The following is a 15674-nucleotide window of genomic DNA, read 5'->3' on the forward strand; positions in this document are numbered from 1 at the left end:
CTCATCACCGGAGAAGTTCATTGTTTTTCGATGATATTCACTTTTTCCAAGATCGTTTCCACTTGAAACTAACAATTAAAACACAATTTTAAAAAATGTCAGCGCAGGGAACTCATTTTGATCAAGACGCTCGACTGATTAAATTGGACGGCGCGGAACCACGCCGCGCAAAACTTCGTGGGGACAAACACGATCGAGTCAAGTCGCTCGGAAAGCGACGATCGAGGATGAGCCACGTGCTGCTTCACCGCCTCCGAACACTCGATCTGAAAACACGCACGCACATGGATACGCACACAAAAATGCAACAGGCAGACATACACACCCAACACAACACGCAACGTACACAAACACACACCCATATTAACACACACAAACAAAATGCAGGTTTGAAGCATGTGTTGCCATGGTAACAGAGCAAATGGCAGAGTGCGTCGGTGGTGTACAACGGAAGTTAAATGGGTCACACACACACACACACACAAACAGGCTAAAAAAAAAAAATAAAAAAAAATACTTATTTTGCTTGTTCTTTAGCCTGTTTAAGTGTGTGCGCGTGTGTGTGTGTGTGTGTGTGTGTGTGTGTGTGTGTGTGAGGTGCCGGCGCTGAAGTCTGCGTGTCCCAAACGCACGCACGCACACGCACACGGTGACGTGCGGTGAGTCTGTGGCGCCCTCTCGTGGTCGTTTTGAGTCAGCTCGCATGCGATGACTCACTAAAAACTTGCTCACCCATTAAATCAACAGATGAGTTGTTGGAGGTTAAAAGCTGCACGTGACGCCCATCAGCACTTCAGAGGGTTGCCATCAAACTCGGTTTTTTTTTTTTTGTCATTGCACTTTTGGTTGGCCTCAGACAGCCGTTATGACTCTAAACATACAAATGTTGAAGCACCTCATTATACTACCACACACACACATCCATATATATATATATATATATATATATATATACACACCACAAAGTGAAGGATAACTAGTTTTAAAACCAGATCACTTCAATCAATCACTTCTGCCTAGCATGAATTTCTTTTCAAGGAGTTGCGGGCTCTTACCGGTTCGTTATTCACTCACTACGTTATCTTGTTCGCTCATTTGACGAGTCAGTGTCACTCACTCACTCAGTAAGTTTGTTAAGTCTTGTGTTCGTTAGCCGGGCGGCTAACCCGAACCCGAACCCGAACCGCGGCGTGTTCATCCGATGTTGGTCACTCAGTTCGCTAGTCTGTCAGTCAGTTTGTTGCTTATATAGTTAGTTAGCTGGTCAGTTAGAAATATATCTCTTTTTGTTACATAGTAAAAGTACATCGTCGGTACTACACGACGTGTACCACTTCCTTTTTTTTTTTTACGATGTTACGAATACCATCCCGACGACCGGCAAGAACACGATCGATTGTGAACATCTTGGCCTTCAAAATACTGGAAATGCTTTGCGCGCGATCGTGTGCCGTGTGCGCGTTTGTTTTGTTTGCCTCGAGGCGCGGAGCCGGCGCAGATGCTAACACAGACCGACTGGCTGCCATCTTGTTGTGCACACACGCGCGTACGATTCCAAACGATGACATGGATCGTGTCGGTGGAGGCGTGAACAAAATATCCATTGGCAGAAAAAGAGCAAAAAGCCTTCTCATTGCTGCCTTTATTTGATTTTTAAACGTGTGAACACATCCAACTGTTATTGCACACAAACGCTTGCATCGAATCGATTGTATCATATTTGCGCTGTAACAATGAATACACATTATAAATCACTATCAATGGTAACACATTAGCGCTGGCCTTCAATGTCGACGATGTTGAACAACGGATAAACAATGACGCGAAGTAATATGACAATTGTTTGGGGAAAAGAATAAATCTAAACAAATCAAATTGTCACCACTTTTGAGAATGAAAGCATACTGTTTACTAGAAAAAAAGTCTGAATCATAGCAAAAAGGTTGAATTGTACACACGTTGTCATTTTATGAGAAGAAAAGTCAGCTTTTCACACACACAAAGTAAACCATATTATAACAAATCAAATCTGAGTGTTATAAGAAAAAGATCATTTGACACAAATCCTCCTTTTAGGAGATCTTTTTTCCACTAAGGCATCATGTTATGACATTTAGTTAATGTGCCAAGATGTTTTGACATCACGACAAAATAAAGGCGAAAACGTTTTTACATTTTATGAGGCTCCAAATCTGAAGTTCACAAGACAAAAGCGATCATCTCATCTTGCACGTTTGTAACTTCGTTACTTTCGCAACACCGACAACATTATATTCATAGGGTTCGAATCTCGACTGTTATTGATTGCAAAGTACAATCATACAAAGGACATCAGTCAAAAGTCTGCGTCCTCATCTTTCATTGTCATACTACGGCCCTTGTATTGGATCTGTGTACTGTACCTAATGTTGTGGCCACCCTGTGTAAATGTACACGGAATATTAGTAAATATACACGACAGATGTACAGTATATATATTCTTGGATGTATTATATTGGCTTGAGGCAAAGTGACGGACGCGACAAAAATCGCTCGCCCGCCGGCAAGAAAATCGATAGCGCGTCCGGCGGACGAGCGAAGAGACGTCGATGCGACAAAACGGCAGCTCTTTTGTCGTCCGTCTTTGTGCCGACTTCTTCTTTGAGGAGGAGGAGGATGATGATGACGATGATGACGATGACGATGAAGAGCGTCATTACAGGAAAACGGCCGCTCGAGCGCGTGAGCGCTCGCGTGCTCCGCTGCTAAAATGTCAAGAAAATCACGTCATGTCGACACGATACAATTTACTCCGATGACGATTCGATTCCATTCCCTTCCGACTTCATGCGATGCGATACCGTCACTACGATAAGATACAATGAGGTACCATTTTGTTTACAATTAGGATTCGATACGATTCGATACAATTCAATTGACTCTGATACGATATTATGCAATAATTATGACACAATAAGGCACGATGTACTGACAATTAGGATACAAAATTATTCACTTCCATTACGATGCAATATCAGATGATTATTACGATAACCAAACAATGACGTACCATTTATTTACAATTACGATACGATTGACTCCCCTCTACAATCCGATACCATACGATGATACAATACAATGAGGTACTGTTTATTTACAAATATGATGTCGTGCAAGTCACGTCCATTATGATGCAATACCGTATGATTATATTATGGTACGATACAATGAGGTCGGCTTTATTTACAATTACGATTCGAAACGAATCAGTCCCATTACGCGGCGATACCAAACGATTCTCTCGAGATAAGATTTGATACAATTTATTCCAATTACGATACAAAAAGAATTCATGCCAATGATGATGTCATAGGATATGATGCGCTAGCATAGCATACGATTCTGTAAGTTACGATTTCCTTCAAATACGATATGATGCGATTCACTTTCTTTATGACCGTACAATACCATACCTCTTATAATATAAAACCCACTGCAGTTACAAGTGTGATATCACGCAATACGATAAACATTGCAACGATATGATACGATTTACTCCAATTCCGATTCACTCCAGTTATGATTAGACACGATGCGATTCTGTACCCTACATACAATACGATACAATTCACTCCAATTGCGACACAGAAACAATATGACTCACTCCAATTAAGATACGATTCGATCCATTACTCTACAACTCGATCCACTCCAAATGCGATAAACTAGGATTCAGTCCAATCAGTTTTCTGCTCTTGTGTGAGTGACACAAAAGTGTCGTTTTTAAAAGTCAGATTGCAAATTCCATAAGAAGGAAATTGCTGAGTCAATCACTCCTCTTAATGAGGAAAGACGCGCACGCACGCACACACAGAATTGGAATGAGTGATGGCTAAAGAGAGTTGCGAATGGTTTCCGTGGCGCAGCGAAACGGGAACAAACAGCTCTGTCTTCGTGATTATGCAAATTCATCTCCCGCCAGCACTCCGTGATGTAACACACAGAAATGCGCACACACAAAGGCACGCCCGCATGCTTTTATTTCCTCTCTTTTGCGGTTATTAGTGTGTCAATTTTGCAGTCGATTTCGATTATTGTCGCTTTTTGGTGTCGCGCCGCAGCGCCGAGGAAGACGGACGGGGATGCGACACGCCGCCACAAAGGCGACCCCCGCGTCTTTACTGCACGAATTGCGCGCATCAAATCTCAACCGATCGTATCGAGGCGTCCCTCCGCATATCGCGCTTCGCTTTGTGCCGTCTCATTGGACCGAGGGTTTTTTGTAATCGAACATATCTCAATTTATGTCGCAGATTTTTTGTTGTTGTTGCTATATTGTGTCTTCTTACGGTGAATTCATGTGGACAAAAAAAATTATAATACCTGCAACTCACATGCATATTTTGTATTGGTATTATGCATAAAGCTTTAAAAGACATAAAACTAAAATAAATGTGAACCTCTTATTTGTATCAAATTTGTTTGCATGATTTTCCACCTATTAAAAAAACACTTAACCTTAAGAAAACATACTTTTTAAAGTATTCTTTAGAGTCCGCTCTCACTCATTTGCTGAGCCACACACATTCAGATTCACGACTCGTACAGTGAGGATAGCGACCCCAAGTGGACAGAAATCATACCTGCACCTCACATGCATATTTTGTACTCGTCTCGTTGGATTGCAAAGTGCAGATGAAGCGGCGTGTGCAATTTACGGCAGGCCCTGAAGGCAGCATCTCATTGACCAGATGAGAGCTACAAGTCATTCATCGCGCCAGGAAAGGCAGCGTGCGCGTGCGCGTGCGCGCCCCCAAACAGGAGCAGCAGGCGGAAGATTTCCATTCCGCTCACGCGTGAGCGCACAATGGCGAGCAACGCACACACTTGTACACGCGCGCACATCTGCGGCTGCGCGCGCGCGCACACACACACACACACACATCCCAAACGGAGAAGGCAAGGCGCTGAAGAACACAAAATATGAGGAGAATAAATCCATTTCCCGCAAGTGAATTTTGTTCTGCGACTGAGCTTAAAATCATTTGTAAGATTATGGCATACCTATTTAAATACAGATGTAAAAAGGGAAATATACGTACAGTACATTCTGTAAAACGGCCCAGAAAATATATGGTTTTTATTCTTCTCGCCGCTCCTTTTCATTCCAATTTTGTCTTCATGCAACAACTTTTATGTCATGAAATAAATTTGTCAAATTTAAAAAATGGTGGCTTCAATGTTATAAAATTACCTTGTTTTAGACTATGTTATTGAAAGAGAGACTTTTCCTCAGAAAAATCCAACTTTTTCAAAATGAAAAATACACCTGAAAAATTTTTACTTGAAATAAATATTCTTTAAAAAAAAGACTTTTTTTTTTTTTTTTTAAAGAAAAACTACTTTTTTACTTGTAATATTCAGACTGTTTTTGTCTGGGGGGAAAAAAAAACTACAAATTATAATATTGGGGGAATTTATTTGCTTGGGGGAAAAAAAATATTCCACAAAAATAGCCTACTTATTTGTTATTTTTTGCTCGTTTTATAACAAAAACTATTCTTGAAAATGTATCTTTTCCCCCCACAAAATCCTTCGCATCCGCAGTGGAATTGAAACGTTTTCTCGGGCAAGACAACTTGAGGAGATTTAGCGCCGGCGCACTCGCTCCCGCAGCGCCAGGCGAACCACATCAAAGGAGGAAGCGGAGTGAGCCGCCTCCGCCGCGTGACTCGCCGTCAGATCCAATCACGACTGAAGCTGCGTTCCCGCTGCTAACGCTAACGGCTACTCGCCCTCTTCGCGCTCCCTGCACACAACGCCACGACACGCGCGTGCGTGCGTGCCGTCGTGCGCTCCGCGTGCGTGAAAGTCACTTTGACAATTTGAAACCAAACCGGGGACTCGTTGGAAGGTTCGGAATGACTGTAACATCTGCGCTCGTTTCCGGTGGCCCGTCTATGGCGTTTCATATACACGTTAGCATTTAGAGTCCCGTGCCGCATATTTCCATCTTTTAATGTTCTACAAACGTGGTGAAGCAGCATCGGGCGCTTGGGCCGCACGCAAACGGAAGAAGTCGCGTCGGCCCCCAAGTGGCCAAAAACTTCTTTTTTTTCCCCCCCTCCTGCGTTCGAGAGCATTTCCCACTTTCCGATATTTCTTGCACTGTATACCGTTTTAATTGTACTTTGATCTCCCCCCCCCCCGCCCCATTATTTTGTTTTTAAATGCTTTTAATCACGTAAAGCACACGGAGTTACCTTGTGTATGAAATGCGCGATACAAATACATTTGCTCTGCTTTGTACACTTCTAATCGTGTATATTCCGATAATATTGAACACCCCGAACGTGCCATATTTACATATTTGCACAGCTCGAATGTTGTGTTTTTACGTCACAATATATGCGATTCAGCCCTCGCCTCCATTTTGTGGTTTTTTTGTTTGTGGTGGTCAACAGCTGAAATAAACGCAATGATGATCACACGCAACGTTTTCTGTTGCGGCAGGCGGGAGGTCGCTGCCTTGCTGAAGGGCAGCCAAGGGAACTTCATTAAAGCGTCGCCATCATGAACGTGATAACGATGCGCCAGATGTTTTCTGTGCCCCCCTCCCCCCTCCTCCTCCATGGTGGCTCGCAGTCCGCTATTAAAAATCAATTGATGAGCAATGACGCAGCGGACGACGGCAGGCCGGCGGATGAGCCGGGGGTGCAAAAACCTCCACGCTGAGGTTGCGTGTGGGGTTGACAACCGGGGGGGGGGGATAAAGCCACCGAGCAGCAGCCCAGACACAAAGATGACAATATGACTTTAGGATTCGTTGCCTTCACATACGAGCGCAATTGCTTCCCCGAACATGCTCGCATCTCAAATCGCCCGTCCCAATTGGAACGAAGGAAAATGCCGTTAAGCCGTTCCGCCCGCCCGCCTGCCAAAAACAACAAAAGTTCGCAAGAAGGAAAATTAAGGAAGCGTTTTGCTGCCACACCGAGGAAAAAAAAATAATTAAAAAAAAAGCTCAGTACCACATTTTAACGTGACAACTTTCACGTTGTAACGTGAAAAGTTCGGGATCGTGTTATAACGCTCAGGTTGAAACAAAAACTTCATGTTAAGACATAAGTTCGGTATCCCCTTATGTTACAACAACAAAAATGAACGTGATAAACGTCATGATGTGAAATTTATCGCGTTAGAATGCGCTAAAACTTTGACTGCGATCAATTTCTTCACGATACATTTCACACGTTTCACATTGTCATGTAATCAATTTCATGTTACAATGTAATAAGTTCCACATTGAAACGCGACAATTTAACATGTGAAGTGATGGATTCCATGTTCGAACGTGATGCGTTCAGTATACCGTTCTAACACGTTTAACCTTGTAACGTGATCAATTTCCCATTTTAACGTGACGTCATACGCGATCATGCTCACGTTTAGAAAAAAAAATAATAATAATAATAATAATTGCCAAACGTGAGCGCGAAGCTAGTAGTCTTCGGTTACGCGAACGCTCAAACGCCACACAGGAAGGCCGAAGCGGGGATTCGAACCCGCAACCTCAGAAGTGTGAGGCAGACGTGCGTTCCCACTAACGATTGCAAAATGAACACGAGCACACCTGCGACGACGCGCGCATGCGCGCATCACGTGACGACTGAAGTGGAAGCTGCGCCTCACGCGCCGCGCAAAGGTGACGCGCGCGCGCGCGCACGCGCACGCCCTCCGAGCCACGTCGTCCACGCGCGCGCAGGTGGACACGCAACACAAGTGTGCGGTCGAGTGTGGCGGTTGGTTTCGTTCCGTCCTACCGTCCTCGTGCAGCCGCCGCAGGCAGAAGCTGAGGGTCCTACGCCACGCCGGCATCATGGCGATGAAGAGGAGGTCCAGTCCGCGAGCTTGCTCCCCAAACGACCCCCCTCCCCCCCCCGTCACTCTCTGCGTTGTGTCAGGAGGAAGAGGAGGAGGAAGAAGAAGCGACGACGGTCGCCGCCGAGACCCACCGGACCGCTGCGGCCCCCCCCCCCCAAGTCTCTCTCTCGCTTTCCGACAATGTCGCTCTGCCCCCCCCCCCCCCACTTCAAGTATTTTTATTTTTGCCCTTTCCGCATCTGGAATAACGAGAGAACAGTGAACCCCCGCAGAGTCGCGCTTCGCTGAAAAACTTTCGTTTCGCTCTCAGGCGAAAGCGATGTGGAACCAGATTTGTGCTCCCCCCCCCCCCCCCCAAAAAAAAGACTCACACAAAACTTTTGAAATCGCAAACAGAAAAAAAATAAGACTTTTATGGAATCAGATTTGTGCCCAAAAAATAGTCACAAGAAACCTTTGAAAGTCTTGTTTTTTGTTTGCGATCCCGAAGGTTTTGTGTGACTCTTTGTGGCCCAAATCTGATTCCATAAAGCAACACTATGCTCGAGTCAGTTGAGGAGCTTCCCACGATTTCATTTGCAGTGAGGCCCGCCCGGCCGAATAATCGATATGAACCCTTTTCAAAATAATCTGCCGCAGTTTTGCCGATCAAACGCCGGCTTTCTCACGAGCCAGTAAACGCTGTTCAGTGTTGGAGTCACTCCGAAAGATGTCCTCGCGCCGTTCGTCCGCTAGATGGCGCTCTGACTCCACTCAGTCCCGCATCTTTCCTCACGTCGGCGCTGACGTTCTCACGCCGGCAACACGTGCAGGTGGACAACGGTTCATCAACGCGCGTTCCTGAACGCACCGCAAATGACAGGACGACGTTTATTCCATTCTTCTTCAGGACAAACCATTTTCTCGGAGGCGTCAACTACCGGCGGATATTTGGAGCACGGCTCGGTCCTGATCGCCACCAGATTGCGACGCGGCTTCACGCCGGTAAAGTCGTGACTGCGCAAAGATGCCACAAGATGGCAGCAACGCGCTACTTTGGGCTAAATGAAGCTCCTTGGCACCGAAATGAACAAAGTAAGAAAGGAAACAAATGCACTGTGCAATTTTATTATAATTGTGCAAGCAACAGGATAAAAACGAAGGCTAACTTATGCCGATCGTGAAAATAGAAAGTTTGTCTACAAGAATTCAAGACATTGCGCTTTATATTGCAGTGGACCCCCGCATATGGACGGCACGACCGTCCATCACATTAGCAAACATTTGGAAATGATATTCAAGTTACACCCCAAACAAAAAGGACATCAGATTCATGTCCAAGAATCTACAGTTATATTTCATATTTAGAAGTTTTATGATTAATAATTCTAATAGTAAAACGTGCGTCATGACCATCCCCCCCCCCCCCCGAGATGTTTAGTGTGTACTGTATCTGCTGTGGTCTCGAGTCTCGGTGGTCTTGATGAGCAGCCCGGGCGGCGAAGAACCGCCGGCGCTGCGGCGGCGACCGTCGGAACTTCTGCCGCCTGCGGCGCAAACGAGGCACGAATGGGACGTTCGTCCGGCTCGCGATCGGCGCGGCTCGTCGCTACTCACCGAAGTCGCTGACGACGTCCAGGACGGAGCGCTGCCCCAGTCTGCGGGAGGCGAGGCGGCGAACGTTAGGAAGGAAAAAGAAGTCGGAGAAGACGGCCGCTTCCTGTGCCCTCACCTGTCCTCCTCCCCTTCCAGCAGCTTCCGGTAGGTGGCGATCTCGATGTCCAGAGCCAGCTTGAGGTTCATCAGGTCCTGCGGGTCAATACTTGCCATCAGTTTACTGGAAGTTTTTTTTTTTTTTTTTTTTTTGCTACTCGGTGTGAAAAAGTTTAAGAATCCCTGTTGTACAATATTCATATCAACGTTAAAAAAAATAAATTTGCGGTGCCGTAGAGCGACCTGGTACTCTCGCAGCTGGCGGGCCATGTCCTGCTTGGCTCTCTGCAGGGCGGCCTCCAGGTCTCGGGTGCGACCTTTGGCCTCCTTCACCGCCATCTCCCCGCGATCCTCCGCCTCGGCCAGCTGGCTCTCCAGGCTCGCGCGCTGCACGGGACGCAAAAGCGTTTCACACGGCGGGCCGCTTAAACAACCGAGACGGCTTTTTTCCTCGAACGCCACACGGAATCGGGAGTACGAAGGCAACTTCCCGACTTTGGAGGGAGGATCACGAGGCGGAGCACCTTGCTGCAAGTCGTGAAAGGAGGAAGATATTCATTTACGCAACGTAACGTGATTTGCCGATATGACGGGAACATTTCACTTGACAAGTTTTCTGAAAACAACTAAAGAAATGATGGCTATATTACTTAATTGAAGCAAAACCGTCTGCCAGTAGTTCAGGAACATTTGCCATAGAAAGATGTCTTAAATCAAAATTTCTTAAAACAAGTTAACATAGCCAGGCTGGGGGGGGGGGGGGGAAATAAAAAAATTCTTAAAGCACCTCTACAACTATATTTGTTGTACTCATAAGCAGTAATAAAAAAAAGAAACATGTTATTACACCTTTTAAGATTTTTATGAAAAAATGCTTGAAGCAAGTGAAATATTCTTACACAAAAGTATGAAAAAATAGCTTGGTAAGCATATTTTGCCTTGATTTGAGATGCTGAGGATGACAGGAAGGGAGAAGAGGGGACAGGAAGTGGGCAGGAGGCGGACAGGAAGTGAGAAGCGGGGACAGGAAGTGGACAGGAGGCAGACCGGAAGTGAGAGGCGGGGACAGGAGCGGCGCTACCTGCGCTTTGACCGCCTCGATCTCGCTGTGCAGGCGGCCGATGAGGCGATTGACTTCGCCCACTTCCGCCTTGACCACGCGGATCTCGTCTCCGAAGCGGCTGGCCCGCACCGACATCTGGTCGAACTGAGGACAGCCGCGGTCACACGGACGCCTGCTCTGACGCCGCGGGCCGCTTTCTAGCCAGCGCTACGGTCCAGTTCCCAAAATACAGAACCTATTGGCGGGGCTTTGAGACTGTGTACTTAATACAGCACGTGGCTGCCCCCCCAAAAAATGACTCAAAAAGAATGGCAAAATATAATTTATAGTACAATTTTTCTCAAAATTAAAACTTTACAAATGATTAACTCGAAAAATCATTTTGCACTTAAGTTAATACAGCATGTGGGCGTCTTTTGCATGAAAACAGTGGGACTAAGCAACCTACCAAAAATACAAATAAAAATTGGCAAACATTGGAGAGAATAAAGCGAACCGAACCGGAGCGCTTGGCGGAAAGGCGGCCGAGCGTTTTGTCCCCGTTGGCTCACTTTGCTCTTGTACCAGGCCTCGGCCTCCTCTCGGCCGCGAGCGGCGATCTCCTCGTACTGCGCTTTGACCTCGGCCACGATCTGCTCCATGTTGAGGCTGCGGCTGTTGTCCATCTGCACCACCACCGACGTGTCCCGGACGCCGGCCTGCAACTCGCGCAACTCCTGCCGACACGACGACCGCAGAATTCAAACGGAGACTAGCACCAGGTGTTTTTTGTCGACATCAAAGACGACAAAAAGACAATTTAGCCTTCAACGAATCCGATTTACACGAACACAGCTTAAATCTTTCGGTGAACCTATGTGCTCTTATGAGCGACGTTCCACTCGTACCTCCTCGTAGATGGCGCGCAGGAAGTTGATCTCATCGGTCAGAGCTCCCACTCGGTCTTCCAGGTCGGCCTTCACCACGTAGGCCGAGTCCACGTCCTGCGCACACGCACCCCCAACTTTCAGCACATTTGGCTTTTCTTTTCACTCGCCAGTGGAAACACTCGTCGTTTGTGACGGGTTTTATTTTTCCAAACTTGACTTGGATGAAATTGTCCAGCTCGAGTTCCACGCGTGTACACAAAAGGACAGGAGCGGCCACTCTGAGCCGCACCTTCCAGAATGATTACAGTATGTACTGTGTGTGTGTGCGCGCATTTGGGAGACCTTCTTCAGAAGGACAAAGTCATTCTCCTGGTTGTTCCTCTTGTTGATCTCATCCTCGTACCTGCACGCAGACCAAACGCGAGATGAAAATCAAGTAATGATCATGTTTATGTGGACAAGTGCCTGTGTTCAATTGCAGGCATGGCTCCTTGAGATTTCTTAAAGCGTCCTCTTATGATTAACATGTCCACCCAATTTTGTGTCAATCAGAGAAACTGGCGTCAAGGGCTGATATTTTTTTTTTTTTTTTTTTCTAACTTTGGAGAGCGCTACTGAGTGCGGTTTGAGACCCCAACAATACATACATATTCATTCATCTGGATACACACGCTTGCAAGAAGGCGAGCAAAAAAAACAAAGCGATAAATAATCACAGCGAGAGCTGCGAAGGCATGTGTTATTCGTTTGAGAAGCGGCGCTGACTTGGTCTTGTAGTCCTCCACCAGGCCCTGCATGTTCCTCAGCTCGCCGTCCAGTTTGCTCTTGTCGTTGTTGACCACGTCCATCTGGCGCCTCAGGCCCGCCACGTAGACCTCAAAAAGCGGCTCCACGTTGGAGCGGCCCGCCCTCTGGCCCTGGAGCAGCTCCAGCTTGGTCTCCAGCATCTTGTTCTGCTGCTCCAGGAAGCGCACCTGCACCGAGCGAAGTCAACACAACTCGTTTAAGCATTGGAACCGCAACTAAATTGGCTCGGTGGCGCACCCTGGAATTTTTGTTTTTTTCCTCATTCACTCCCTGAAGTTAGTTTCACTCAGCAACACGAAATTTGGTAAGCATGTATATCGTGTGCAGATGACACAAAAGCAATCTCAAGAAGCCACAGGACGTCGACCATCTTGTTTTGAAGCGTTCATTACAGGGGCGGAGCTCTTAACATTTTTTTTTTTTTACCCATTATTTTGAATAAAAACTACCCCAAAATCAGTTAACCTTAACAAAATATTTGGTAGACATGTCTATCATGAGTAAACCCACAAAAAAAAGTCTCAAAAAGCCATGCCTGAAAAAGACAGTCGGTCAAAAGTCCATTTTTAGAAGACCTTAGCCAAGTGACCCTAAAATGTCCGCTTCAAACCAGAATGGTGGATTTTGTTTTGTGTTTTTGTGTGTTCTATTGGGCATGGCTTCTGGCGACTTTTTTTTTGTGGGTCTCCTCATGATGGACATGCCTGCCAAATTTCGTACTGATAATTGAAACCGTCTTCTAGGTCGGAATTTTTCAAAAACAACAATGAGGAAAAATGGCCAACATGACCCTAGAATGGTTGCTTCTAACACACACTGGTAACCTCAGGTGGCTTTTGGGACATGGCTTCTTGAAGCTTATTTAATTTTTTTTTTTTAATAAATAGAGCTACTCATGATAGACATGCCTACCAAATTGTATGTTGATAAACAAAACTGGCTTTGAGGACTGAAGTAAAAAGTATTAAAATAAATAAGGACAATGAGGAAAAATGGCCAACATGACTCTAAAATGGTCACTGGCTTTTTGCGTCTTTTGGAACATGTTTTTTGTTTTAAGAAAAATAACCTCTCTGTGGGTGTACTCAAGATATACATCCCTATCAAATGTCACGTTAAGCCGTGTGACAAAATGTAATTGTTTGCATTGGTGGTCAAAAGAAGTCAACTCAAACGGTGGCTCGGATTCCGACTTCATGTCGCCAGCGTTCCAGGTTCCCGGCTACTGTTACAGACACACACACACACACACACACACAAAGGCTACTTTGTTGATAGCCGATTGAGTTTATCAGGTTACCAACTAGCGAAGTGGGATGGGAAGCTTAAATATCCTCGCAACGACGGCTTCAATCACCCGTTGAAATCCACTGTTGCTTTCGACGTTAAGCTACAGAAGTTTTTCGTAGGTACTGAAATGTAAGGTAGCCTGCCTTTAACTTGGAAGTTGTTTTTTTTCTTCTTCTTCTATTCCTCTCGATAAAGAGCTCCAGTTTATTGTCGCTAGGTGCGAAGCGAACAAGCTGCAGGATAAATCAAATGTTCCCCGGTTAGGCCAACATTGTGAATTTTTTTATTAACTTGTGCTTTAGGTTCATCCATACAACATCAAATGCTAAGCTAATGCTACATTTGATCTTTTCATGTGACGATTGTAATCAGGATCGTGGGATGAAAACCGGAGGTCAATTGCCCTGAAAAGTATCCGTGCTGATGGGAGGCGCCGACAATGGCGGCATTGTGGTAGCGCGCCACCGACGCCGTGAGAAAAGACCGTCCAGGGTATCCGTGTCTCACATGAGCGCAGCGATCGGCTTCCTCTGTGAGAAACGTGGCGAGACAAAACCTTCGCTCGTCTCGTTTGCACACCACCATCACTTTCATTAGTGACCGCAGCTGAAGCACGTTCACATCATTTAGTAACACGTGGCTTCAAAACGTTTGAATATTTATAACCTTTATCTGTTGAGACGTGATGAGGGTGTGGCCTGGTACAGGATTTTTCAAACCTCACACAAATGAAATCAAATCTGGCATTTAACAGTTTCGGTTGAAACGTGTGCTCCGATCATCTCAACACAGATTCTGTTTCACCCCCCGAGCTACAAACTAGACAGAGATGTCGTGTGATCTCCCAAAAACGAAGACCGACAGACACCTCAGGGTATGCGCCCATTTTGTGGGCGGGAGTGTTGTAGACCAAAAAGCGCGTTTGTCTCTATGACACAGACCCCGAGCAGAATGATGGCTGGACATTCCAGTGGTGTTTATACTTGCATACAATTACGTGAACAGACGAATGTGGCACCTTTAGCCATCTGGAAATTGCACCCAAGGATAACCCAGACTTGTGCAAGTCCACAATTCTCTCCCTGATAGCTGATTTCTTTTGACTGTCATGTTTTTACCCAAAGACGCCGAGCGTTTCAGGTGTGCCTCGTTCAAACGCATCCACAGGTGTCTCTAATTAACTCAAATGTCTGTAAACCTGTTAGAAGATTCCAAACAAATATCATCATCATCTGGAGTTTGCCAAATTGTTTAAAAGGCATTGTACGTACAATTTCAGACTTTGACAAAATGAAAAAAAAAAACAACACATTCCTCTCATTAGTCTGGCATTTAGCAAATAATGTTGGTAATTCTAATTGACCTAAAACAGGACACATTTAGTCTGATTTCATGTCAGACGGCGAGGGGGAGAAGGAAAAAAAGAAAAGTCTTTCTATATTGTATGAAAAAGTCAGGTTTCAACTGTAAGGCATTACCGCTACAATTAGTCCAAAATATAAAACAGTTGATCACCAGAATAAAAAACATTTTTACATCTGAAACTTTGATAGAGTCACCTTGTCAATGAAGGACGCAAAGCGGTTGTTGAGACTTTTGATCTGCTCCTTCTCGTGGGCTCGGCTCATGGAGAGGCTCGGGTCGATCTCCAGGTTGAGGGGCGCCAGCAGGCTCTTGTTGACCGACAGCGAGGAAAGCGGGGCGCCGAGCAGGTGGGCGCCGGCGTTGCCCCCGCCCAGCGAGGTGCCGCCGAAGCCCGCCGCGGGCGACCCGAAGCCGTTGGCGCGGCGGACCGAGGCGCCCGAGCTGATCCTCTTGTTGCGGCTCAGGCTCATGACGGGGAGGGCGAGGGTGGCGGATGTGCGCTCAGGTGTTCCGCTAGCTTTTATAGTGGCTGCTGGGGGAGGAGGAGGAGGAGGAGGGAGATGAGAAAGAGGAGGTGGAAGGTTAGGAGGAAGTTGAACAAGAGGGAGGAGGAGGAACAGGAAGAAAAGGGAGATGAGGAAGAGGAACGGTGAGGAGAAGGAGAAGGAGCAAGAGGAGAATAATGACAAGGAAGAGGAGGAAGAAAACGAGGAAGCAGCGGCAAC

General features: G+C 46.1%; 2 protein-coding genes across 4 annotated transcripts in view; both read right to left on the bottom strand.

The window, feature by feature from the left end:
• The window catches only part of LOC133408398 (glutamate receptor-interacting protein 2-like), a 53512-nt gene extending 45614 nt beyond the window's left edge, over positions 1–7898 (bottom strand). For both annotated transcript variants that reach the window (XM_061687266.1, XM_061687262.1), the window contains exon 1: positions 7803–7898. In XM_061687266.1, the coding sequence (XP_061543250.1) occupies positions 7803–7860 (58 nt within the window). In that variant the 5' untranslated portion in view covers positions 7861–7898. The remainder of the gene's footprint in view (positions 1–7802) is intronic.
• Positions 7899–8950: 1052 nt separating this feature from the next.
• On the bottom strand, positions 8951–15621 carry LOC133408304 (keratin, type II cytoskeletal 8-like). Of its 2 annotated transcripts, none has more exons than XM_061687028.1 (10): positions 15144–15621; positions 12253–12461; positions 11830–11890; positions 11506–11601; positions 11170–11334; positions 10637–10762; positions 9799–9942; positions 9575–9651; positions 9460–9500; positions 8951–9389 (listed from the first exon to the last, which is right to left on the bottom strand). In XM_061687028.1, the coding sequence occupies exons 1-10, from the start codon at positions 15417–15419 to the stop codon at positions 9280–9282; spliced, it is 1305 nt and encodes a 434-aa protein (XP_061543012.1). In that variant the 5' UTR covers positions 15420–15621; the 3' UTR covers positions 8951–9279. The 2 variants fall into 2 exon arrangements, with proteins under 2 accessions (XP_061543012.1, XP_061543011.1); XM_061687027.1 differs by having other exon boundaries at positions 9799–10083.
• Between the last annotated feature and the right edge of the window lie 53 nt (positions 15622–15674).

The sequence above is a fragment of the Phycodurus eques genome, chromosome 10 (genome assembly GCF_024500275.1).
Source record: "Phycodurus eques isolate BA_2022a chromosome 10, UOR_Pequ_1.1, whole genome shotgun sequence".
NCBI lineage: Eukaryota > Metazoa > Chordata > Actinopteri > Syngnathiformes > Syngnathidae > Phycodurus > Phycodurus eques.

Coding starts and splice junctions, on each gene's coding strand:
- LOC133408304 (XM_061687027.1), bottom strand. CDS start 15,419: ATGAGCCTGAGCCGCAACAAGAGGATCAGCTCGGGCGCCTCGGTCCGC. Junction 11,891..12,252: donor GTGGAGGACTACAAGACCAA/GTCAGCGCCGCT, acceptor GTCTGCGTGCAG/GTACGAGGATGAGATCAACA. Junction 9,501..9,574: donor CTGGAAGGGGAGGAGGACAG/GTGAGGGCACAG, acceptor CGCCTCCCGCAG/ACTGGGGCAGCGCTCCGTCC.